This window comes from Polypterus senegalus, chromosome 1, assembly GCF_016835505.1.
Source record: "Polypterus senegalus isolate Bchr_013 chromosome 1, ASM1683550v1, whole genome shotgun sequence".
In the NCBI taxonomy this organism is placed as follows: Eukaryota; Metazoa; Chordata; class Cladistia; order Polypteriformes; family Polypteridae; genus Polypterus; species Polypterus senegalus.
This window is the reverse complement of record NC_053154.1, coordinates 92,357,063-92,384,897: the sequence shown is the minus strand read 5'-3', so window position 1 is coordinate 92,384,897 and position 27,835 is coordinate 92,357,063. Positions and strand designations below refer to the sequence as shown.

Here is a 27,835-nt window from a genome sequence, read left to right as displayed (position 1 = left end):
AAAAAAACATTAAAGCAAAGAATGACAATTTTCTTTCCAGTAGCACACACACATAATTTGGTTATAATCATTGTTAAGAACTTACATACAAACATAAGAAATCTGTCTTTGCATGACTTTCCTTAGACAGGATTACACAAGCAGCTTACCATTTATAGAACAGCCAACAACTGGACAACCATCCAATTTATGTGATTCTGACTTTAATTTAAGTTAGAAAGATAAACCCCATTCCATCTTTTTGAAGAATGAACTGCCTTAATTTACTACAGTGAAATACTATACAGATTACAAACTAAAGGAAGCGGGCCAAAATAAATTGTATGTTTGTATCTTGGTGGCATTTCCATTAGGGGTCCACCCAGATGGATTTGGTAATATTAGACCATCCAAGCTAAATGCATTTGTAAAATTTTCTTCCCATATCTTCATGTCTGGATCACTAGTGTGTTTCTGCAGTCTGTTGTCTGAAACCAGAAATTTGAACACTAAATCATCAAGATGACATTTAGGTCAGAGGTCACACATAATATGGCGGGTCAAACCAGGAAGACAGGCAGAGAATAGATAGTTGTACTCTGGGTCTGTGCAGAAATCTTACAGACATATGAAGTAAACGCATCTAATGTATATTTAACTGTTGAATGAACACTCGCCGAACAGATGATTTTTTCATCTTAGCAATTATTTTTAAGTCTGAAGCAGTGCTGCTATGCAGATGCATATATCCCATATATCAAATTTATTGAATAAAGATAACTTGCTTATCAAACAAATTGCCAGACTAAATGTGCTCTGCTTATCTCTTATTTTACTATGTGCAATTACTAATAATTAAAACTCCACTACGATTAAATAAAAACTAGCAGGCAAAATGTGCATTCAGGGCTATGGTAAAATACTTACAGTATATAACTTATATTTGTAAACACATAATAATTCATATAATTTTTCATTCTTCTAAATCTTTTAAACAAATACTTAATGATAAATATTCACAAACTGTATACACTATTAAGAAAAGACTTTAATTCTCACCGATGTAAAACGTGCTTGGAGCTGGTTCATTGTCATCCAACTTCAGGCCAAGAATGGAGCTGGTCTGCTGATCATGTCGTAGCCATAAAGCCACACCAAGTATAACACCTCCAGCCAGCTGTGAAAATAAAGTTGTAAACACTTGGATATCCAGGGATAACAACAGAAGCAAATTCAATATTTTGAATACAGCGATTGCACTCCTTAGAGTAGTTACTTTTTACTGACTTGCAGCACACTTAATAGTGGAATGTTTTACAATACTCAATCATTTTTTCACAAGAACACGTATTTAATTATGTGAAACAAAGTATCTCATGTACCTCATTCAGTAAATTTTGTGAAAAGTGCCATAGTGAAAATAAAAAAATCACAATGCAATGCCCAGGCCTTCATACTGCTAGGGGTCTAAAAGTCAATTTTCATCAATTACCTCATGTTGTTGTTGCCCCTTACAAAATCCAGATATCAATAAAAGAGCTTTAACTGCTCTTCAGTCATGTCTTTGAATAGGTATCATTTATGAGAGGTCTAGCAGCTTTTGAGTGTTTTATGTTTTACAATTGAATAGGAAAGCCTATACATGCAGTAATTCTTGTTGATTTCCATGACACCCTAGGCCCAGCTGGGACAGTCTGGAATGCAGATTAAGGCTTTGAAGCCTTATGACCTGTCAATGGAAGACATTTTTCTCCTGTGCACCAGCAACTTCAGACAGCTGCATGGCCTGTCATGAAAGCAGTGGGATTCCCTTTCTAGGGCTTGCTGTTAAAGAGCAGTAAAATGCTTCAGAATAAAAGGTCAAGAATCATATAGTAGAATAAAGGACTAAAGAGCATTTTAAGATTTTTTTGACATATGAAGGAACTTATAAATGAATTGAACTCCACTGTTAAAAGTAATTTTAAGCTATTGTAAAATTACTTTCTACTACATGACTGAAAATTATCCAATTGTGTGCAAATATATGCTTTTGTTTTCAAAATGGAATACACTTTAAACTAAGGAAAAAATTATTTGATTAAACTCTAGAATCCAGTAAAATCAAGTGTTCAAAAATTACACAGTTTTTTAAAAACTATTACAGACTATACTGTATATCAGTGAGATATACAATAATAATAATTGCCCAAACTATGCTTGGTTATTGGATAACATTAAAAAATGCCTGCCAGATAATTAATTTTTTTTAATAGATCTTCACAATGTGAATTTGATAGTTTTCCAGTTTTGAGCAAAAGAAAACATCATTTTCCTATACAACAGATTCATCTTAAAAAAGATGTCACATATCAAAGTCGCCGTGAAAAGGCGAGATGTAGCCCACTGTCTGAGTGTCATATGGAACCTTATTAGGGTACAGTGAGAAAAAAATGCACAGAGTAGGAAAAAAGCACGAAATGTTAACTTCAATCTCGAAATATCCAATTTAATCACGTAGTTTATTTTGTCATTAAAGTAGAACATAAACTTCATATTAAAATCATTTAATTTACTAGTTTCTCAAATCCCATCGTAACTAAAGTAGCACGTTAAATGCTTTGTTTTGTATTTGATCTTCAATGTGCTGTATATGTGTGAATCACTACGTGCTTCCGTTCTTTCTCTTTCTCCGACAGGACACAGAATCCATTACATATACATATATACACATATTTATATATACATACACATACAGTAATCCACATATATATATATATATACATATATACAGTACATATATATACATATCTACCTATATACACACATACACATACATATATATACATAATAATAATAATAATAATAATAATAATAATTTTTTATTTGAAGCGCCTTTCAAAAAACTCAAGGTCACTGTACAATCAGATAAAAATTAAACATTCAATAACTAAAAAATTTTAAATCCAAATAAAACAACACCAGTAACAATTACAGTGAATAAGCAATTTTGAACAGATGAGTTTTAAGATTAATCTGAAATTGGTGAAGGGTAGTCATGTTCCTAAGGTAAGCAGGTAATGAGTTCCATAAGGAGGGTGCCGATCTTCTAAATGCTTGGTATCCCATCGTGACAAGATGTACTGGTGGATTATTTAAGTTGATGGAAGAAGAGGATCTGAGCATGCGAGAGGGTTTAGTGACTTGTAGGAGCTATGAGATATATGTGGGGGCAAGATTATGAATAGCCTTATATGTAAGGACTAAAATTTTATAGTTGACCCTAAACTTTATTGGCAGCCAATGAAGCTGCTGAATAACAGGTGTAATGTGATCAGAATAGGGTGTTTTAGTAATTATACGAGCAGCCGAATTCTGAACAAGTTGAAGTTTATGTAGTAACTTTTGGGGCAGACCAAAGAGAAGTGAGTTGCAATAGTCCAGGCGGGAGGTGACCAAACTGTTGACTAAAATATATTACGCAGGTGGAAGTAAGCTGCTCGAGTAACAGAACTAATGTGAGACTGAAAAGACAACGTTCTATCCAGAATTACACCAAGGCTTTTTATATGATCTGTACAGGTAACAGATGTGTTGTCTATTAATGCTGAGATCTTTGATGCCTTCGCAATTGCAGATTTCGTGCCCATAGGAAGCACCTCGGTTTTATTAGAGTTCAACTGCAAGAAGTTAGAAGAAAACCAAGACTTGATCTCAGCAAGGCAATCAGTAAGTGAGGATGGTGGAAGCGATGCAGATGGTGAAGTTAAGATATATAACTGGGTATCATCTGCGTAACAATGAAAGTTTATCTTCCATTTACAAAAAATGACACCCAAATGAAGCAGATAAATGATAAACAGCAAGGGGCCAAGGACAGAACCTTGAGGAACCCCAGATACTACGGGAGTGGGAGTAGAGGTACATGTGTTCAGCTGAATGAATTGAGTTCTGTCTGTAAGATACGACTTAAACAAAGGTAACGGAATGTGAGAAATACCGCAGATAACCTTTTTAGTAACGTGGAATGACAGACAGTGTCGAATGCAGCACTGAGGTCAAGAAGAACAAGGATTGTGATTAGGCCTGAGTCTCCAGCCACTAAAAGATCATTAGTGATCTTAATTAGTGCCGTCTCGGTGCTGTGAAAACGTCGAAAGCCTGACTGGAATGGTTCGTATAAACTGTTAGCAGATAAATGCTGATGTAGTTGGGAAGCCACAGTTTTTTTCAAGAACCTTTGAAATAAAAGGAAGATTAGAAATTGGTCGAAGATTATTAAAGTCAGTAGGGTCAGCCCCAGGTTTTTTCAGTAAGGGGTGAATCACTGCAGTTTTCATAGACTGGTGAACAATTCCGGTGGAAAGTGATGAGTGAATAATTGAAACAACAAGAGAAGCTAGCGAGGGAAGGCAGGCTTTAACCAAAGCAGTGGGAATTGGATCCAAGTGACAGGTCGAAGGCTTAGAGGTATTGATGAGACCCATGATTTCTGAGGTGTAGGGAAGCTCAAACATGGAAAATGAATGAGTAGGAGGAGAAAAATCATCAGTGGTGGAGTCAGTAGCAGCAGAGCCTAAATTATAATGTGTTGCCTGGATTTTATCATTAAAGAATGTCATTAAGGTGTTACAGAATTCGTTAGAAAGGCAGTGCAAAGAAAGAGTCTGGAGGGCTTGTTAGCGATCTGAGCAAGGAAAAAAGTGTTCCAGAGTTCCCCTTGTTGAAAGAAATTAGGGCAGTAAAATAGGCAGCTTTAGCATGCCGTATGCTGTCCCTATAGTGATGCATATGGCTGAAATACATCTCTTTATGAACATTAAGACCTGTCTTCTTGTACAGCCGTTCTAACTGCCGACCTTTAGATTTAAAAATGCGCAAAGTTGGTGTAAACCATGGGGCAGTATGTGTAAATGAAACTGATCGGGTTTTGAGTGGGGCTACCAAATTCAAAATGTCAAGAAGTCCTTCATTATAAAATTTAACTAAATCTGACGGAGAAATAGTTTGTAATGATTCCACAAATGTATCAATACCTAATTTAAAATTGACCATGTTGATATTTTTAAGATTCCTAACAGTATTTACACGTTGAGGTTTGATGGTGTTGACAGTAAGAGTCATATTAAATGTAAGAAGAAAATGATCTGAAAAGGGAAATTCTTCCGCAGTACAATCATTCAGAGTGAGTCCAGTACAGCAAATCAAATCCAAAATATGTCCTTTGAAATGTGTCGGGGTTTCCATAAACTGCTGAAAGTCAAAGTTATCAAGGCAAGAAATAAAATCTCTGGTCGCCAAGGAGTGTTATCCAAATGAATGTTAAAATCACCCATTATTATTATGTTTGAAGATAACGAGGACAAATAAGCTGAAAAAGCAGAAAAGTCATTCAGAAACTCTTTGTTGAATTTAGGGGAACGGTAAATAGTTGCAACAATGGTGGGAACAGAGCCAGGTAGTTGACAGACAAGAGACTCAAATGAACCATAGGAAGAAACTGTCAGCGGCGTAACTCGCCTTGTCTCGCGGTAGAGTATCGCGAGACCTCCTCCACGACCAGAGTTGCGAGGTTGCGCCATGTAAACAAACCCAGGAGGTGTTGCTTCGTTGAGCAAAGTAAAGTCCTGGGGTTGCTGCCATACATACATGCACACAAATATATATATACACACACACTCACATAAACATATATATACATATACACATACACATATACATGCATATCTACATATATACATATACACATATATATACACATACATATATACATATGCTTTCCTATTGATTTGTGTACAAAGTCTTGTTCAGCGTCAGAGGGTTGTTCGTTTCCTACTGCATCAATAAGAAGCTCATCTTCCTCTTTATCTGAGACATCACACACTGCATGCACGGGTTTACGTTTCCCAGTCCTGCAAAATCAGTTCACGTGAGCCACTCAGAGTACATGCATCGAAGGTTCTCAGCTGTGCTTGTGCTATCTAGTGCCATCTTGCGATGTCCACGGTTTTGTTTAAGGTTAGCTCAGACCCGGCAATGCATCTTCTCATTAAACTTGTATCTCATGAATATAGTATTCATCGTAGGCATGACAAAAGCCAGCGGCAGCGTGTCTATGAACTTAATTTAAACTTAAGGTTTACACCGTGCTTTGTTTCCGCAGTAGCTGCACTTATGAATATGCTTGTATGCGTCACTCGCTTCAAATTCTTTTGCTGCCTTCTCAATTGTGTAATGCATTTTTTGTTCAGCGTTCTTTCGAGCTCTTCCTTGTTCTCTGCATACTGCGTTCACAGTCAGTTCACGTGAGCCGCTCTCTTGTGTGATCTTGCGAATATTTACCTTATATGGGCAGGCACTCAATTACATGGGAGGCGTGTTGATGCGGGACGCAACTCCGCCTCACACAGCGACCGAGCTGCAGGCTATGGCCATATATACAGTGGTGTGAAAAACTATTTGCCCCCTTCCTGATTTCTTATTCTTTTGCATGTTTGTCACACAAAATGTTTCTGATCATCAAACACATTTAACCATTAGTCAAATATAACACAAGTAAAAACAAAATGCAGTTTTTAAATGATGGTTTTTATTATTTAGGGCGAAAAAAAAATCCAAACCTACGTGGTCCTGTGTGAAAAAGTAATTGCCCCCTGAACCTAATAACTGGTTGGGCCACCCTTAGCAGCAATAACTGCAATCAAGTGTTTGCGATAACTTGCAATGAGTCTTTTACAGCGCTCTGGAGGAATTTTGGCCCACTCATCTTTGCAGAATTGTTGTAATTCAGCTTTATTTGAGGGTTTTCTAGCATGAACCGCCTTTTTAAGGTCATGCCATAGCATCTCAATTGGATTCAGGTCAGGACTTTGACTAGGCCACTCCAAAGTCTTCATTTTGTTTTTCTTCAGCCATTCAGAGGTGGATTTGCTGGTGTGTTTTGGGTCATTGTCCTGTTGCAGCACCCAAGATCGCTTCAGCTTGAGTTGACGAACAGATGGCCGGACATTCTCCTTCATGATTTTTTGGTAGACAGTAGAATTCAAGGTTCCATCTATCACAGCAAGCCTTCCAGGTCCTGAAGCAGCAAAACAACCCCAGACCATCACACTACCACCACCATATTTTACTGTTGGTATGATGTTCTTTTTCTGAAATGCTGTGTTCCTTTTACACCAGATGTAACGGACATGTGCCTTCCAAAAGTTCAACTTTTGTTTCATCAGTCCACAAGGTATTTTCCCAAAAGTCTTGGCAATCATTGAGATGTTTCTTAGCAAAATTGAGATGAGCCCTAGTGTTCTTTTTGCTTAACAGTGGTTTGCGTCTTGGAAATCTGCCATGCAGGCCGTTTTTGCCCAGTCTCTTTCTTATGGTGGAGTTGTGAACACTGACCTTAATTGAGGCAAGTGAGGCCTGCAGTTCTTTAGATGTTGTCCTGGGGTCTTTGTGACCTCTCGGATGAGTCGTCTCTGCGCTCTTGGGGTAATTTTGGTCGGCCGGCCACTCCTGGGAAGGTTCACCACTGTTCCATGTTTTTGCCATTTGTGGATAATGGCTCTCACTGTGGTTCGTTGGAGTCCCAAAGCTTTATAAATGGCTTTATAACCTTTACCAGACTAATAGATCTCAATTACTTCTGTTCTCATTTGTTCCTGAATTTCTTTGGATCTTGGCATGATGTCTAGCTTTTGAGGTGCTTTTGGTCTACTTCTCTGTGTCAGGCAGCTCCTATTTAAGTGATTTCTTGATTGAAACAGGTGTGGCAGTAATCAGGCCTGGGGGGCTACAGAAATTGAACTCAGGTGTGATACACCACAGTTAGGTTATTTTTTAACAAGGGGGCAATTATTTTTCACACAGGGCCATGTAGGTTTGGATTTTTTTTTTCTCCCTAAATAATAAAAACCATCATTTAAAAACTGCATTTTGTGTTTACTTGTGTCATATTTGACTAATAGTTAAATGTGTTTGATGATCAGAAACATTTTGTGTGACAAACATGCAAAAGAAAAAGAAATCAGGAAGGGGGCAAATAGTTTTTCACACCACTGTATATATGGTCGAAAGTAGGTTCCAGTTATGACCGTAACGCATAGAATTTCGAAATGAAACCTGCCGTTGTCATTTTATTGATTCCAAAACTTTAAGAACTAATTATTGGAACTCAAATTGGCTTGGTAAGCTCAGTGACCCATTCATGCAGAGGAACAAGTACAACGTTCTGGAATGGCCATCTCAGTCCCCAGACCTGAATATAATTGAAAATCTGTGATGTGAGTTAAAGAGAGCTGTCCATGCTCGGAAGCCATCAAACCTGAATGAACTAGAGATGTTTTGTAAAGAGGAATGGTCCAAAATACCTTCAACCACAATCCAGACTCTCATTGGAACCTACAGGAAGCGTTGAAGAGGCTGTAATTTCTGCAAAAGGCGGATCTACTAAATATTGATTTCATTTCTTTTTTGTGGTGCCCAAATTTATGCACCTGCCTGATTTTGTTTGAACAATTATTGCACACTTTCTGTAAATCCAATAAACTTCATTTCACTTCTCAAATATCACCGTGTTTGTCTCCTATATGATATATTTAACTGACATTTTTTATCGTAACAACCAACGATTTATACAGGAAAATAATGACTATTAACAAGGTTGCCCAAACTTTTGCATCCCACTGTAAGTACAAATTGATTGAGTGCGTTTATAGTTCTTGGGATGAAACTGTTTCTGAACCGCAAGGTCCGTACAGGAAAGGCTTTGAAATGTTTTGCCGTGGCTGAGGCATCGTGGGCTTGATGCTGTATACTGATAATTCTCTTTCCGATCAGCTGCTGCTGTGATTGCCCACTCAGATAGTGTCATATAAATACTCCAAGTGGTGCAGTGAGGGTAATATGAAAAAAGATGATCCGCTGTGGCAACCCTTAAAGGGAGCAGCTGAAAGAAGAAAAAGAAGAAGAAGACGGTGCAGTGAGAGTAACTACGCTAAAGCAGTTATGGTATTTGGAATACTATGGCTATTCCCTGGACCCTTATATTGTTAGAAGTTAATTACAATCAGATGCATTACACTAATAAACAATATGCAGTTAGTTTCAGTGTATTTATAAAGCTACGTCAGGAAAATAAAGAGTAACCACACAGGAACAGTAGTACTGCTTTGACGCTGGGTGCCGCCAGTCTGCAAAACCGAGCAGAGAACTTGCATCCAACAAGGTATGAGGTACCGTGGAAAAGTGCATGGCTTTATGCCAAGTGTAGGTTTTACACATCGCGATTTGAACGTGGAAAAGTTCTTAGGCAACATTTCTGTGTGTAAGTACCGTTCATACATGAGGCCCCTGGTCTTTGACTAGAGTCATCTTGTCTTGATGTTATTTCTACACAGCACAGGTTTCCTTCTGGAATACATTCCATTGTTTACCTAATTTGTGCAGCCCCTTCCTATTGGTAAACATTTTAACTTTAACATCAGCACTGACAAGAGCGGTAGGACCCATAGCCAAAACTATGGCAATCTTAAGACATCTCTTTCAGCATCATGCACTCTGCTCTTGGGCCGTACTTGTTGGAGCAGCATGGCCTGGACAAGTCGGCAGTTGTTTGAAACTTTTTTCACTTTTTGTTGATATTCCAGACATTGGGGTGGTTGATTTCCAGTTTTTTGGAAATCTTTTTAAATCTTCCCAGATATAAAGGTATCTATAACTTTTTTATCTGAAGGTCTCAGAGAGCTCTTTTGATCTAGGCATGGTGATAACACACACATTAACAACAAAGAGCAAACCAAACTAAATATCAGAGGTTTAATTAAGACAGGTCATCTCTAATGACGTTCCAATTATTTGCACCTGATACTAATTTTAGGTCTTTTGGAAGGTGATAAATATAAGGAGTATATAATTACTTTTTCCCCATGCAACATTTATACTTATGTTTATTTAAATTATACATGTTACAGCAAAATATAAATGTTGTACGGCATTACATTAAATCACCTTTATCTATTGATATTGTTTAAATCAAGACTGAATCTTGAAATGTTCACATATACAGCAATCCCTCTCTATATCGCGCTTCGACTTTTGCGGCTTCACTCTATCGTGGATTTGAAATGTAAGCTCATCTAAATATATATCACAGATTTTTTGCTGGTTCACGGCTTTCTGCGGACAATGGGTCTTTTAATTTATGGTACATGCTTCCTCAGTTTGTTTGCCCAGTTGATTTCATACAACGGACGCTATTGGCGGATGGCTTAGAAGCTACCCAATCAGAGAATGTATTACATATTAACTAAAACTCCTCAATGATATAAGATATGCTTCCCGCTCTGTGCTTGATTGTTTGCTTCTCTCTATCTCTCTCACTCTCTCTGCCTGACGGAGGGGGTGTGAGCAGAGGGGCTGTTTGCCTAGAGGATACGGAAGCTCCTCTACAAAATGCCGCTTTATCACGGTGCTTCTGCATACTTAAAAGCACGTATTGATTTTTTGATTGTTTGCTTTTCTTAGCAAGCGCTCTCTCTGACATTCTCTGCTCCTGAAGGCGCTCCTTTGAAGAGAAGATATGTTTGCATTCTTTTAACTGTGAGAAAGAACTGCCATCTCAGTCTTGTCATGGAGCACAGTTTAAACTTTTGACTAAAGGGTGTTATTTCATGTCTAGAGGGCTCTAATAATGTTAACAGTGTGGGAGAGTTTATATAGGCTTAAAATATATAAAAATAACCATACAAACATATGGTTTCTACTTCGCGGTTTTTCACCTATCACAGGGGGGGTCTGGAACGCAACCTCCGCGATCGAGGAGGGATTACTGTATTAAAAAATAAAGCATTTTACTGTGCATACTTACTTTTTCACATTCAATCTATAATACACAACACAAACTCAGAGTAAATAATTTAACATTTTTAGTAATTAACAACAACCTTTTCGTCTTTTGCAAGTTATTTTGTCTCCTTGAATATCACTATTTGTGATTCTGTACATTTTCTGAAGTTGCATTCATTTATTATACATGGTTGTTGTGTTTTACTCTTTACTGAATTAAGAGTGAAGTCTATGGTTAAAAATTAGCCTAGTTCCTAGGGCCAGGGCAAACAACTTTGATAAACGCGGAAAGCACACTTCTACAGAAAAATAGGACAAAAACAAAGGAATACTTAACCTCAGCAGCCATCACTTTTAAACAACACTGCTGCTTTAGATAAAGTGAAAATGAACTAATTAGTGAGAAAAAACTAAATAACACAGAAAAAAGAAAACTATATAGTATAGACTAGTCGCACAAATGTGAAAACCAACAGATTGTTACTTATCCTACTTTAGCTTTGAGGGCCCTACTAGTAAAATGCAATCAAAGGTTGGTAACAGTAGAGGCCCATTTAACTTAAAAGTACTTTGTTCTCATTCAAGTTGTTTGAAATCAAAGCTACCTGTCATCAGGATTATACAAACAGTGAATGTACATTTCAATTTAAAAAAGAAAACAGGAAGCTACTCAATCTTTAATCTGTAATATGTCACTGTTCACTAACTAAGAAGAGCAGGCTATGTCTTTACTCTGATACTTGTCCTAATTTTGAGTGGCTCATTTTGATAGTATTTAAAACACAAAATGCAATTTAAAAAGTAAAATGAACTGTTCCTAGTTGCATGCAGAAAAAATAAAAGTCACAGCAGACAACACATTTTTGATCCAGTGGTCCTTCCATGGTTGAAGGGTAATGATGTTAAAATGTTGTTTGTTGTTTTTTTACCTTTTAATTCTTAATCATAATCTTTTTTGGCTCTTAAGTAATGTAGGCTGATGAGGTCCTGGCTACATTCTCATGATCCCTAACCCACTTGTGTGAGTTTATTCTTTGAATAATATTTCCATGCTTAGCACCCAATTTTGTGTAGAATGTTCTACAGAATATTGCATTAAGATCCATTATTCAATTTAGTTACTAGATGCGTTAACTATTAAATTATTCAATTTTGTTACTAGATGTGTTAACTATCATATTTAACACTATTAAATTATTCAATTTGTTACTAGATGTGTTAACTATCATATTTAACAATTGAGCCAGATAGTGAAGTACACTGAACTATGAGAAAGACAAGTAAGCACTAGAAGAGTGACCGTTTATTTATTTGTGCAAAAACATTTGTCAAAGTTTTAAAGACTCAAATCACAATTCAATAATAATGTAAAGAGACCCACTCACTTAAAAAAGAAAATAAGACACCCCTGTGTGGTCTTTTCACAAAACAATGTGAAGGAATTATTAAAGAATTGCATTTTATTAAACAAGTAAATGCAAAGTAAACGTGAACATTTCACTGCAGATGACTAAAATAAACTGATTTGGATCATTACCTGAAAACATTCCTGATTTTAAAATGGTGCAGAACTTTTAATTGTTATCCAAATGTGAAAACTACTCATATAATATGTTAGGAAGGCACTGTAGCTCCATTTTCCTCAAGTTTGTTCTCTTTAATGGTAAACTTTACATTGTTAAAATAATTTTCTTTATTAATATCATACAGCGTGTCTTTATGAGACACAATTTACATGCAAATAGCTGAAAGTTTTCCAAATTTTACTGATAAAAAGCCAAGTTTATATGGCATGGTGTTATCACTAACAAGTGTTTCCAATGCTTCATCTTTCAGCAACTCCCCCTTATCTTATGACACTGAACCAAAAAAAAGGCAGTTTTTTCATGACTGTTATTCAAGGCAACTAACCAAAAACCTATTAACAGAATTGAAACAGCCTGCAAGAATCTCATTTAAATACCACTTGACATTTCTTACAAACTACCAATGAATAATCTCAAACCATATATTCATTAACCATCATGATGACGGTATGTTGGATCTGTTTGGCAATAAGAACAACTTCAAACACATTTTTCCTTTATGTTGTATTTTACATAATATGTATCTTTATCTCACTCTGTGCCAGGAACCTAACGGCCATTTGCCATGTCAGGAATGTGTATAATAAACCCAGAATCAAGTATCTTGGGAATCACACCTAATACATTTTTGTGGTCAAGACCTCATATGGAAATTATCAGATGTGTTTACAAATACTTAAAACCAAAAGGTGCGACTTGCAAAACATCATGTTACTACACAAAAGACATGATGAAGTCACATCACGTTAGTCAATACAGGAGATTCAGAAAATGTTGAACAAATAAATGTCTAATAGCAATCATTGTGTGGGCATTGCTTTTACAAGATTAGCTATTTAAAAGGAAAGAGGACAGACCACAAAACAATTTTTCAACTGAGCAAGGGGGACAATTGTGAAATCTGGTTACCACTCAATATGTCTGCATGCTTTCTGATTCACAGACTTTTTTCTTCCATCACCAAAGGAATTGGTGTTCTATGGTGGCAGTGAAGCAACAATTGAAAGCTATCCATTAATTAATTTAAGTAGCTTTCAACAAACTAAAAATGTACCAATACAAAACCATATGGTCAAATGTTTTTGACACATGACCATCTCACCAGAAGAATTTAAAATATGTCTGTGGGGATATGTGTCCATTCCATTGTGTCTGGTAATGATGTTGGATGAGAAGACCTGACTTGCAACTGACATTCCAGTTCATCCCAATGGGGTAAAATAGAGTTAAGGTCAGAACTCTGTCCAGTCCACTCAAGTTCTTCCCTTCCAAACTTGTCAAACCATATCTTTATGAACCTGGCTTTATGCCAGGTGGGCGGGGGGCACAGTTACACTAGAATAGAAAAAGGCCTTCCCCAAACTACTGTCATTAAGTTCGAAGAGTAAATTTGTCTAAAATATCTGTGTATGCTGTAGTATGCAGTCCGGAAGGTAGTGTTCTTCTGGCATCCACCAAGCCCAGATTCATCCATTAGAATGCAAGACAGAAGAAATGCGAGAACAATTTGCACTGGCAAAGGGTCCAACAGTGGCATGCTTTACTCCACTCCAACTGATACTTGGCACTGTACATAGTGAGTTTAGGTTTGTGTGCAGTTCCTCTTCCATGAAAATCCATTTCATGAATCTCCTGACAAACAGTTCTTGTGCCAATGTTGCTTCCAGAGGCACTTTGGACCTCTGTTATGAGCCACGCAAAAGAGCATAAGGTAATGTTATGCGTGGCCCGCTCCAGAACTCAGTGGCCCCACTCTGTTAGTTTACATGGTCTACCACTTAATGGCTGAGTGGTTGTTGCTCCTAGAGCTTTCACTTTATAATAACAGCACTTACAGGTGACAGATACAGAACAGCAGAAATTTTACATATTGTCACTGAGCTCTTCAGTATGACCCATTCCACTGCTAGTGTTTGTCAATAGAGACTGCCTGGCTATGTGCTTGATTTTATGCACCTGTTGAAAATGGGGGCTCATGAAACAACTGAACTCAATGGGGTGCCCATATACTTCTGGCCTGTTTTTTTGCCTTCTGTTGACAATTTGTTTTTAACGTTTTAATGCCTCCTTAAACATAATATTGTTTGTCTAAAATAAGCTTGTGTAAGTAAAGTAAACAGAGCTGAACAAACAAAATTTATAAGAGAATAAAGTGCTGCACACCAACTGAATATTCCATCTAGCCATTGCAAAAAGCATAAAATTCAGTTCTAACAAAAACTGTGCCTGTGCCAACAGTTAGGGTATAGCGGGTTGGAGAATGACTGCCTAGTTAATAACTCTTAAGTTTATTATTGTTTGGGTATTTCTAAAGTCGGGATTAAATTATTGTTTGGGTATTTCTAAAGTCAGGATTAAATAAAATATCCAACTCTAAACAGGATGAAAAGATTTTAAAGGATGCACTGAAACTGAATTTAAGCATCACACTATTAATGGTCGATGGCTGTTAACATTTGCAACAACTGTCAACCTAGTTCAAAATTAACAGGATTTTTATTTTACTTAAAATGTAAGATTGTGTAGTGAAACAATTGACAAAACTTCTATGAAGTAGGGATGTGTTTGTTTACATGACCCAATGGTTACCAATGGCACCTTGAAGCACTCATGCCAGAAAGGTGGCATAATGTGCCACTGTTGGCAGGAAAAACAAAATACACTTCTGTGTTGGAACAAACAAGAGAATATTAGAAATAAAATGTTTTTGTTGTTATAAAGGTGCAGAAAAAACAACCTGAGTTTTATAGCAGGTGATAATTTTGGTGCCTAGTTCCCTTTTATTTATTCATTAATTGTTATGGAAATGGCTCCCTTATGTGTCAGCCTGTGAGGACTATAAAATGTGAAGCAAGACTCTGAAATTGCATTTTATGTACCACCAAAACAATTAAGCACTCTGGAAAATTAAAACATTAGCACCATCCTTTCGATACTATAAATGGCTGTGGAGGAGCCAACTGATACCAGTGAGCTATAAATTGTGACACACAAGGATGGAAGGGTCCATTAAAAAATACAATGTTTCAGTGCACTGAAGTTTTATGCTTCTTCAGAATTCATTTTATAACCCAACTAAACCCCCATTTTTTCCCCTTGATCTCTAAAAGGCTAATGTGTTAAACAGAACCAGTATCCCAGTGCATGCAACTGAAATTGCTTCAAAACAAAACAAACATTCCCAGTTTCCAATGGCAGACCTTTGCCAGGATTTATGACTCACATCACACACAAAATTCCATCATGTAACAAACCTAAATTCACCTCTTAATCAAAACCAGACATATGCTTTCAGAGTTACACCCTGACTCATGGCTTCAGAAATAACTTTTGGAAAAAAACAAAAATGGGACTTCGTAGAGACAAACTGTGCTAGTTAACTTTTACAAAAATAAAAACTGTTTAAAAAAAAAAATCCCTCAATTTAGCCATTTAATTAGTAACCAAACAGCTTGGTATAATCAAGTCATGAAGAGCTATTTAACATGAAAACCTCTGCAAAACCATGTTATCAGTGAATAGTGTAAACATTCTCACAAGCAGCTATTAAGGCTGAGGCTCTGCCTGTCTGAAGAGAAGCGAAAAGAATCTCTGCCTTAAGTCATGGGAATTCCTTAGTGTGCCTTTGTTATCAATGTGCATGATGAACATGGCAGACATTGTACTGATACAACAACTCACATTACCTCTCTTTATTGTCATCGGAAAACAATGTCTGGAGGAGGAGATCTATGACAACAGAAGATTGTGAATGACATCACCTCCCTTGAAGGGAAAAAAAAAAAACTTTCCAGAGATGAGCCTGTAATAAGTCACACCTCCAGTCCGACAAGCCTTTACGCCTTCATTGTGTGAAGCAACACTTCTATAAGAAATATTTGGCTACAAAAACCTGTTTTAAAAATACATTACCAACCCTTGAAAATGGAGAGGAACTAAAGTCAACAAGATCAGCATGACAACAATTATCCCAACAAGCAGCAATACATTTTACTTAGCCAATAAAAGGTGTCATTTTGCTTAACTTCTCACTACATCCATAATTGCTAACACGGTACAACACCCTACTACTACACACATAACAAGAACTAAATAAATAGTCTCCTTGCATTTCACAAGGATTCAATGTTTTTCTTATACGCAGTAATTTGGCTGCACTTTTGCTTGACAAAAACAAACTTGTTTTGCATTTTGTATGTTTTCCTGGCCGTTTCTAATGCACATTCAATCCTCTCTAACAGTTTGGTGCACCACACTCGATGGGGCTTCTAGTGCAACAAACCAGTTCATTAATGTTTTCGATTATTAAATTCAAATGTACACATTGTTAACGGATTAATGATTCTTTGCAGCAGGTACAGAGCTACTGCTTCACTGTTGAGGAGCCCACCCAAGGGGTTTGTTTTCACGCCCTCCCTAAACTCGGCAGGACTTTCCTCGGTACTCCCGATTCTTTTCCCAATCCAAGAAAAAGGAGGTGGCTTGATGAGCAAGTGGAAATGGGAAGGGCCCGGAGTCGCCATTCTGTCTTTTTTTAAAAAGCTCTCACCACTCCTCGCCTGATTTATGCCTGTTGCTGCTTCATAATTCAAGACAATAAAAAATTATGTTTTACTGCAGGATTCTCAAAGGTTGGGCACAAAATACGTACTCCTATTGTTACTGTGTAATCCTTCCCTATTTGTTTATACGTTCGTGTACGTTTTTTTTTTTTTAATAATTTGCTCATTTTCTAATAGCTGTATCTAAATGTACAGGACTGCTGAGTACAGTGTGTTTTATTATCCATCTTTCTGTGCCCCGTTTTTAATACGCCCTAAAAGGGTAATCGATCTTATCTTTAATATTCTGCTGTGAATCTGCGGTACACCAGTCCTTAACAATGCCAACGAGAAATGATTCATCTTGCTTTTGTTTTTCTTCCTTTTCACGGACCTTATCATCACTGTTTCTAGTGGATGTGCTTCACCCCGAGTTGTAATTTTTTCTCGCAGCTTTTCTTTGGAAAACACCAAGCGCTCAACTCACGTGCAGTGTGGCGTAATATAAAAAAAAACACACAGGAGATTCCTTCAGCCCAGACCAACCCCCCGATATTCTTATCTCAATGCCGCGGGCGGTCTCTTACTTCACTTGACTTCGGCGGCTATCCGCACTAGCGGCTCTAGCTAACCAGCGCTGCCCAATCGCTGCCCAGTTTCTAAGGAGGGAAAACAGAGGATCGACAAGCTGGCGCGCGGTGTGTAGCACTGCGACTTCGCGTAATTTCACTACGCGGATGGGACCGTTACAGCCACCCACCATCAAAATCAGCATCAGGACTACATTCGTAATATTAAAAAAATAACTAAATTAAGTGTTTTATTTTTATCAGTCAACCACTCCACTCCTTTAATTACGGCTCTGCAGAAACACGCCACGGTAATCCCCAGCTTCGCTAAAGAGCGCTAGCCTGTATTAATAAGCGACAGACCCAGTTTAAATGAAGCCACTCCGAAGAAGCAGCGCCCCAAGCTCTAAAAACCCCACGGGGCGCGCCCCGTCAGCTATGGCAGCTCCCTCCTTCATCCCTCGACACCACTCAGACGGGGGAGTGTCCACCGAGAGAAGCACACAGAGCCCCTGGAAAACAACACCCGCGTGTAAGTCCAACCTGCGCGACAATAGAAACTCACCCAAAAGATAAAGTTGAAGAAAAACAGCAGGAATTTGATACACTTGGTACAGCCTTCCACTACCATGGTTGATTCGGTTTATTTTCAAGGTGTGAATCCGCTATCCAATATAAAAAAACGTTAGGAAAAAAGAGTAAACAACAGGCTGTAAAGTGAAGAAAAACGTCAGCACCACAGAGATGCTTTCAGCTGGGAGACTAAACGCAACTGCGGACTAGGAGTGCTGCGAGTAGCGGTGTACAGTGCGCGCGTCCGCACAGTAACGAGAACGCGCAAGACGTTACGTCCCTCCCACTTCACCTCCCCCTTTTTTATTCCAGCGTGGCCGAATATCGTCTCTCCCCTAAACCCCGTAACTGCCCACTGGCACAGTCGCGGGCATGACAACGCGAGACAGCCACGAGAGCAGAGGAGCGCGCTGTTGTTTTGGTTTTGTAGAGAAAGCGAGCGCAGAGGTTGCTTGCGCAGTGTGAATATAAGCAAGAAAAGAAGACATCGAGTTCAGCTGTGCATCGCAATGTAGACTGGTAGTAACTTGAGCCTCTAGTTACGATTCATCTAAAAAATAAAGAGAAGCAGACAGGCGAATGGGTTACAAAAGAAACTTGCAAACTCAGTTTTGTGGAACATGGAACAGTATGCTTTTGCAGGATATCCTAGCGTCTGGGTGGATCTCCACCAATTGGTTGGGCTGGTTGAACTATTGCTCAAAGTTGCTTCTGTGAGTGGAAACCTGACAACCCAAAGGAAACCTACACAGACAAGGGGAGAACATGCAAACTGCACAGTGCAAGAAACAAAGAGGCAAAACTATCCTTCTTGTTGAAAGTACAAATGCGAACTTAATGGAGTCATGGGCCAAGTTCAAATGGTGTGTCTCTTCATTCAACACAGCATGCAACAGTACTAGTGCAGACAACTTTACTACTGGGTTGTGGGCTTTAACATGAGGCAAAGTGCTGTCTTCAGCCTTCTCTTCTTAATATCCTATAGGACTGAGGACTTGGCTCTTTCAAACACATGCCGCAGGGCCTTGCGGTCAGCCACAATGCAGCTAGTTGATATGCCCTCCACTGTGGGTCTGTAAAAGTTTATGAAGATTGAGGAGCATACAGTTCTCAAAATGTGAAGTTGCTTTAGAGCAAGATACAGTGCGTCCGGAAAGTATTTTCCCACATCTTGTTATGTTACAGCCTTATTCCAAAATGGATTAAATTCATTTTTTTCCTCAGAATTCTACACACAACACCCCATAATGACAACGTGAAAAAAGTTTACTTGAGATTTTTGCAAATTTATTAAAAATAAAAAAACTGAGAAATCACATGTACATAAGTATTCACAGCCTTTGCTCAATACTTTGTCGATGGACTTTTGGCAGCAATTACAGCCTCAAGTCTTTTTGAATATGATGCCACAAGCTTGGCAACCCTATCCTTGGCCAGTTTCGCCCATTCCTCTTTGCAGCACCTCTCAAACTCCATCAGGTTGGATGGGAAGCGTCGGTGCACAGCCATTTTAAGATCCCTCCAGAGATGTTCAATCGGAATCAAATCTGGGCTCTGGCTGGGCCACTCAAGGACATTCACAGAGTTGTCCTGAAGCCACTCCTTTGATATCTTGGCTGTATTCTTAGGGTCGTCGTCCTGCTGAAAGATGAACCGTCGCCCCAGTCTGAGGTCAAGAGCACTCTGGAGCAGGTTTTCATCCAGGATGTCTCTGTACATTGCTGCAGTCATCTTTCCCTTTATCCTGACTAGTCTCCCAGTTCCTGCCACTGAAAAACATCCCCACAGCATGATGCTGCCACCACCATGCTTCAGTGTAGGGATGGTATTGGCCTGGTGATGAGCGGTGCCTGGTTTCCTCCAAACATGACGCCTGGCATTCACACCGAAGAGTTCAATCTTTGTCTCATCAGACCAGAGAATTTTGTTTCTCATGGTCTGAGAGTCCTTCAGGTGCCTTTTGGCAAACTCCAGGCGGGCTGCCATGTGCCTTTTACTAAGGAGTGACTTCCGTCTGGCCACTCTACCATACAGGCCTGATTGGTGGATTGCTGCAGAGATGGTTGTCCTTCTGGAAGGTTCTCCTCTTTCCACAGAGGACCTCTGGAGCTCTGACACAGTGACCATCGGGTTCTTGGTGACCTCCCTGGCTAAGGTCCTTCTCCCCTGATCGCTCAGTTTAGATAACCTGCTAGCTCTAGGAAGAGTCCTGGTGGTTTCAAACTTCTTCCACTTACGGATGATGGAGGGCACTGTGCTCATTAGGACCTTCAAAGCAGCAGAAATTTTTCTGTAACCTTCCCCAGATTTGTGCCTCGAGACAATCCTGTCTCGGAGGTCTACAGACAATTCCTTTGACTTCATGCTTGGTTTGTGCTCTGACATGAACTGTCAACTGTGGGACCTTATAGCGACAGGTGTGTGCCTTTCCAAATTGTGTCCAGTCAACTGAATTTACCACAGGTGGACTCCAAATAAGCTGCAGAAACATCTCAAGGATGATCAGGGGAAAAAGGATGCACCTGAGCTCAATTCTGAGCTTCATGGCAATGGCTGTGAATACTTATGTACATGTGCTTTCTCAATTTTTTTATTTTTAATAAATTTGCAAAAATCTCAAGTATACTTTTTTCACGTTGTCATTATGGGGTGTTGTGTGTAGAATTCTGAGGAAAAAAATGAATTTAATCCATTTTGGAATAAGGCTGTAGCATAACAAAATGTGGAAAAAGTGATGCGCTGTGAGTATTTTCCGGATGCACTGTAGTTAGTAAGAGATCCTCAGTGATGTTAGTCCCTAAGAATCTTAACACTAGTGACGCAACACTTGTGAGATTTCTGAGACCGCAACAACCCCCAAGCTGTGCTGTACGCCAAAACTCTGTTAACGTAGGCAGAGATTGATTGTCTGCCGCTGGTGTTACTGCAAGCTTACCGGCTCACTGCATAACGCGTCTGTAGTCCAATGGTTGATGCGGGGGACATTTAAAACTGGCAACTAACCTGGCCTTAGGCTCAGTTTCTATTTTTTCTGTTGTGCCAGAAGGTTATCTGTTCTTTGGATCTGAGAAGGGAGACAATGCAGGACAACGTCATTGTCACTGCTTGTATGTTGCGTGTGCTTAAGTGACAGCTCCAGTCTAAATAAATGCTTTGAGAATGTTTCAATGTTTCACCAAAGCTGATTTTTTCTGAAACCTGGACTCACCACCTTCTTTCTTGTGCAAGTCTGTGACCCACACATTACACACTATTGGTCAGTGTCACTAGGATGAGAGAGCATGGGATGTCTACCCAAAGGCTGTTTCATACCCTGCACTCAAAGGTATGAAATACCGTATGCCCCCCACTTAACTTAGGAAAATAACTGGATAAATGTAACTCAAGGAATAACAGTAGTAGTTGATAAAAGGGTCATGCTTGTATTCTGCCTATCTATCCATTCATTTTTAGATGGTTCAAGGTTTGAAAACTGGTAAAGGAGTATGTAAAGAGTTTACATTTACCGAGAATCAACTGTTACTGCAATTATCTTTTTAATTTGAAAAATCTTGCACATCTCCATGCTTCTCAGAACATTTTATTCCTATATAGTGTAACTATACCTCATTTTTTTTCTTGCCCATGTGTCCTCATATTCCATCATACAATTTTAAAATGAGCATGTTACATTCCATGAAAACATGACTTGTGCACTCAGTTTTTCAAAATATTCCTGAAAAGAGGGAAACATTCTAAAAGTTTATATGCAAAGCTGTAGGGCCTGTTCAGGAGAGACATTGATGAAGTTTTTGTGTAAATAGAATTTTTTGGATTCAGGAGTATCTTTGTCAGCAATATCTGACCTACATTTAACTTTAGAGTAAACATACCCATTGAAACCCCAGAAGCTTAAACCTTTCAGTCACTGTGTACACACAATCTTCTATTGGTCTGCATCTATTGAAGTTCACATACAATGCTTGACATTGTTTAACTAACCTTATCTTCTGTTTTATAGGTTCACATTTGACAGTATCCATTGTCAGAGAGTGGTGTGTTTTTTAGAACCAGACAAACAGTAGATAGATAGATAGATAGATAGATAGATAGATAGATAGATAGATAGATAGATAGATAGATAGATAGATAGAACTTTATTTGCCCACAGAGGGATATCTGGCTTTTTACAGAAGCTCTTTAAATAAATATGTGTGATTTTTGAGACCTTGACAACCCCCAACTGCGCTTTGTGCCAAAACTCTGTTAACGCAGACAGAGATTAGTTGTCCGCCCTAGGTGCAACTGCAAGCTTGCAGGCTCACCATATAACGTGTCTGTCACCTGGTGGTTGATGCAGGTGGGGGAGGGGGCATTTAAAATTGGCCACTGACCTGGCCTTAGGCTCACTTCCTGTTTCTTCTCTATTGCAGGAAGACTATCTGTTCTTTGGATTTGGGAAGGGAGTAAATGCAGGATGGTGTCATTGTCACTGCTTGCATGTTGCGTGTGTTTCAGTGACAGCTCCCGTTTGAATAAATGCTTTGAGGATGTTCCTGTCCTCACAAAAATAAAGCTCTTTTTTGTTCAGAAACCTGGATTCACCTCCTTCCATCTTGTGCATAGCTGTGACCTACACATCACAATAAATACATGAATATAGGTCTGACTTGGCTGTCCCAATCCCAGTGAGGCATTATGCAGATGTATTGCTGTTGATATAAAGGAGCCCCAGTAGCGTTTCTTGAGATACTTCTACTGAATAATTAGATGGTTGAAAGACCTCAGTGCAACCAATGCAAATCCCTGGTGGTGGTGCATCGGTGTGATATGTTTTTTTCAGAACTTGTGTTGAATTGGGTTGATATGATTAGATTAGATTAGATTAGATTAGATAGAACTTTATTTGTACCCAGGGGGAAATCTGGTTGAATGTTTGAAGGCCAAATCTTGTCTAAACATTACTGCTAACTAAGAACATCTCTTCAATTCAGTGGTGTATCCATCTATAAATGTGCTTCCAGCAGGAAGTTCCAGGTCATAAGGTTAGGAGGATGGTTCCATTACAGTTAATTCAGGCTAATGCCTATTCTCAGATCTCAAGATACAATAGTTAAATTTTGGATCATGAATCATAAAGAACTGTTCAGTGCTGACATTTATTGTTCTGTCCATCTATCCATCCTTTCATCCATCCATCTTTCAATCCATCTGCCCATCCACCCATTCTTTTAATCCATCCATCCTTCTTTCAATCCTTTCCTTCCATCCATCCATCCATCTTCTTTTCTGTTTATCACATTAAGAGTAGTAAAGAGTCAATGACTACCCACCAGCAGCTAAGTTCCATCATCTGTAAGAACATACTGGAGTTCACTCCGTTCTAATGGCAAATCAGTCATCAGCTCACTAAAAGGCAGTTGTGAGTGATTGTTACTTTATTTTTGGGGTGTACATTGCATGTACAGTATATAGTTTGGTAGTCCTACATGAAAGGCCAAACACAGCTTTAAAAAGTAAAGGTAAGACATATCTGGATCAGAAGAAGCCTCAAAACATTAACAATAACTCAAGTCTATTCCACTGTTTTTTTATAATTCAGAAAGCAAATTACAAGGTTTAGTTCAAAGCAGTAATTAATTCCTGACTGATAAAGCAGTTGCAATGAAATCCTGTCGGTATTGTGGCTAGGAGGGCTAGGCCTTTTCAAGATATGTTTCAATTAACATAAATTGTACAGATGCTGAAATACAGTTAATTCAATGCAATTTCACTTGGCTGCCTAATTCTACTGTCAAGTACTATAATAAAGTGGCAAGTGATGTATGGTGTTTGGAATGTAAAAAAAAAAAATAAATTACACATTTCTAAGAAAAACAAAGATAGTATTACAGTTCTCCTCAAAATAAAAGTTATTCAGTTTGTTTACTAGTTCACACATGAAACATGAAAACACCATCTTGGTTTTGCAGACATGCTTAACAGCATGGTGTAATAGTCAGCTCCTAGGTGACATCTTTTTAAGGAATAGTTGTGGAAGTTTTTTGTTTAATGGTTTGCAAGAAGTACTTTGTCATACCTGCATGAGATAATGTTTTCCAAAGTTAAATAATGAATGATTGATGATTACAAATTGCCCCCAGTGTGTGTTTGTCTGTGTGTGTGAGTGAGCCCATTGATGGACTGGTGCACTATCTAGGGCTTTGATGAGCAGTCCATGGTGCAGGGCAACTTTTTAAATAAATAATCATAATTAATTTCCATGGTTAATAAAGGTGCAGGCTGATTGTGCCACACACATGTGCATAGCAGGGCACCTCAATGAGGCCACGGGGGAGATTGCCCCTCGCGCCTGCACCCAATTAGGCATCAGGGATAAAAGGAGCCTGCATGGGACAGAAAGGGAAAACAAAGAGAGGCAATGAGGTTAAAGGAAAGGATGGAGAAAAGGGCAAGAGTGTGATGGAGCAGGTGCAAGATGAAAGGAAGCAGGCAGACATGAACAGAGTCCTGGGAGAGGAGTGTATGGCCAGAGCTCGAGGGGGCTAAGGGTTGCTCCAGCTTAACATGGGAGCAGGAGCAACATTACTCCAAAGGGACTCCCCCGCAAGAGATGTCGGTTTTAAGGGGAAGCACTGGGGACTGTGATTTTTAAAGTGAAGAATCCTGCCATGTTTTAATTTCATTTGTACAGATTATTTATTGTTATAAATAATCATTGTCATTATTTATGTTTTAACCTCCACGAATGTACTTGTTTTTATGGATTATTTATTTGTAAAAGATGGAGCACTGCACTTTAATTTGGATATTGATTTGTTTTTGGATTGTTTTAAACAAAAGCACTGTGGAACCTTTTTGCACCTACCACTTGCTGCTATGCATGTGTCCTCGTCTGCCTGGCTCATCTCGGTTATGGTACAGACAGTGGCGGGTTCAAGAGGCCCCCATAAGCACTTGGTAGCATGGAGCTGACCTGCAACCTCAAAAAGGCTGGGTTCAAAATAATCGTTGTCATTATTTATGTTTTAACCTACATGAATGTACTTGTTTTTATGTATTATTTATTTGTAATAGATGGAGCACTGCACTTTAATTTGGATGCTAATTTGTTTTTCGATTGTTTTAAACAAAAGCACTTTGGAACCTTTTTGCACTTACCACTTGCTGCTATGTATGTGTCATCATCTGCCTGGCTTATCTCGGTTAAGGTACAGACAGTGGCGGGTTCAAGAGGCCCCCGTAAGCACTCGGTAGCATGGAGCCGACCTGCAACCTCACAAGGGCTGGGTTCTGTCTTACATCTCACACATGTACTATGTCATTCATACTACTGTTGTTCTTATGCTGAATATTTCTATTGGTGACATTTGCTATAAAATAATAAACCAGTAAGCTGATGGAGATGCAGCCCAACATTCTCCACTTCTTCTCCTTCTCTAGGAGCTACTTCCTATATTGACCAATGGAGAATGTGGTCTGTATGGAACTGTCATTTCTCCCTCCTTGTTCAATAGTTCCATATCAGTTGTAATTTTTTTAGCTCTAATATATAATATGAGTGATGTAATGTGGATGGCAAGCAGCATAGGTGAGTATCTGCAGTTCAAATTCCATGTCTGCTAATTGTCAGTGTGGACTTCCCATGTTCTCCTTATGCTTGAGTGGCTTCTTCTCATGCTGGATATTCAGATTTTCCTCCCTCATCCCCCAAATGTATGACTTGGATTAGGCAGGTTTGAAAATGTTATGATTAAGATGTCATGTCAGGAAGTGATGGTATAGACAAGGTGGGAGAGGAAAAACAGGCAGAGAAACACCAGGCAAATGACCTCATGGATGAGTCACCAATGAGCCATACTACTGGAAGGGTGGGAAGTGTGCCATCTCCTTTTTTCAGTATTGTTTGCATTGGTTGTGATTATAAAGCAGGCATACATGTTAGTCTGTGTAGCTATTACATGTCCATTATGCCCTCCCAACATACTGCTCAACTGTAGCTGTGAGTCTGATAAAGAAGGGCCATCTCAGCAAAGGGCTCACCCCTGACACAAGCTGGAAACACCATCCTATGTGATACTTTCTTACATGCTAATAGCTGTGTCAGTTTCTGCACAGCAAAAATATTTTCCAGACTTTTTTAAAGCACATGGCAATGACACATTTGTTCTTGGCTTACATCATTCAGAAAGGATTCAATGCCTAGGGTGTTTGTTAAAGTGTAAACATCACTTAAAAGCTTAGAGTTTGTGTGGAGGAGTATACTTGATAGATGTTTTGTGGGCAAACAGAGGATGCTTGTTTGCTTATAAAATTATGACAAAGACCGAAAATGCTGGTATTTCAGAAATCTAGAAAATTCTGTGTCCTGTATTCTTGTGGTAACAGCACAACATCTACTAAATTGATGCTTAATGTAGTGATGCCGTGTAGCCTCTTCTCTTTTAAATTTCTTATGTGTAAGCCTTTTTGTCTGCAAGGTCAATCAATCAATCCTCCATCTGTCTATTTTCTTCTCTTGGTTTTTCCATTGCAGGTTTACAGGGAAGCTGGGGTCTACACTAGCAGGACTGACAGTAAGAGGATCTGGAAAATGGATGGATGGATAGATGACTTCCTGTGCGGTCCTGCAAAAACCTGAGGCTTATCTTGGTAGCAGCAGGAACAAGGAAGAAGCCAGAAACGTCAGTCATTTGGATGGCACATTCAAGTAAAAGCCTACATATGCTCACAGAATTTGACACTTTAGACTGAAAAATAGACTTGGCTAAGTATCTGTGTACAATGCCAGAAAGTTCAAAACACAAAAAATACGCAGAAGACTCAGTTCCTGGCATGGCTCAAGTAACACAGTCCAGCTAAGGCCAGAAAAGCTGTCATGTAGGCTGATCACCCACTAGGTGAAGGGTGAGGTGCAATGCCAGTCAGGTCTGCCACATAAGCGTGGTAGACTCTGGCAATTGTAACATAACTCATGGTATATGGAACATAACTTCTTTTGTGGGAAAGGAACAGGGACTCGTGTGGGAGGGGGAGAAGTCAGAAATGTCTGCTGTACCATGGGAAAGGCCTTGGGAGGGTGTGAGGATTCTCGCAAGTCCCCAGCTAGACGTTGGCTTGTTCAGTGGATAACAGAACCACCTCAAAGTGACTTTGAGTTGCAGAGTGAAAAACTGACTATTTTCTGTGTATGTTGCAAGCAATTATTCAGAGCGTTCATCCTTTATATAGAAATGAGATTCAGTGCTGTAAAGGATACCACCTACTGACACTCTAGTCCTACTTGAAGACTTCAGTCAAATGGGGAATGACAGAGATACCTGAAGGTACATAATTGGGTGGGATGGCCTGTTTGATCTGAATCCAACTAGTGAATTGTTACTGAATTACTGTGCTTGTGATAGATAGCCAATAGTGAACACAATGTCACTTATAAATGAACTTGGTACCAAATTATTGATCTCAAAAGGTCAGTGATCAATTTTGTATTCACAGTATGCCATCTGACAGGAGTCCATATGCTCTCACTCAGGTAAAAACAGGCACTGAGTTGTCAACAGATCACCACGTCTGGTTCAGATGGATGCTGGGAAGACATAGAAGACTCAAATGGCAGTAAGGGTATTCTGGGAATGATGGATGCTGCGGAGGCATGGAAGACCCAAATGATATTAACAGTGTTCTGGCAATGACTAGCAGATGCCTGTGCTCAGAATGTATTGGTAGCACTTTAACTTAGGTAATGCAGGATGGAAGGACAGGTATTCTCTACCTGCCGGGCATTGCTACC

General features: G+C 39.0%; 1 protein-coding gene across 1 annotated transcript in view; it reads right to left on the bottom strand.

Annotated features, from left to right (window-relative positions):
- Nucleotides 1–18,315, bottom strand: part of cd81a (CD81 molecule a) — an 88,867-nt gene extending 70,552 nt beyond the window's left edge. The window contains exons 1-2 of the mRNA XM_039753393.1: nt 18,059–18,315; nt 1,039–1,156 (exon numbers count right to left, since the gene is read on the bottom strand). Coding sequence (XP_039609327.1) covers nt 1,039–1,156; nt 18,059–18,124 — 184 coding nt within the window. The 5' untranslated portion in view covers nt 18,125–18,315. The remainder of the gene's footprint in view (nt 1–1,038; nt 1,157–18,058) is intronic.
- Between the last annotated feature and the right edge of the window lie 9,520 nt (nt 18,316–27,835).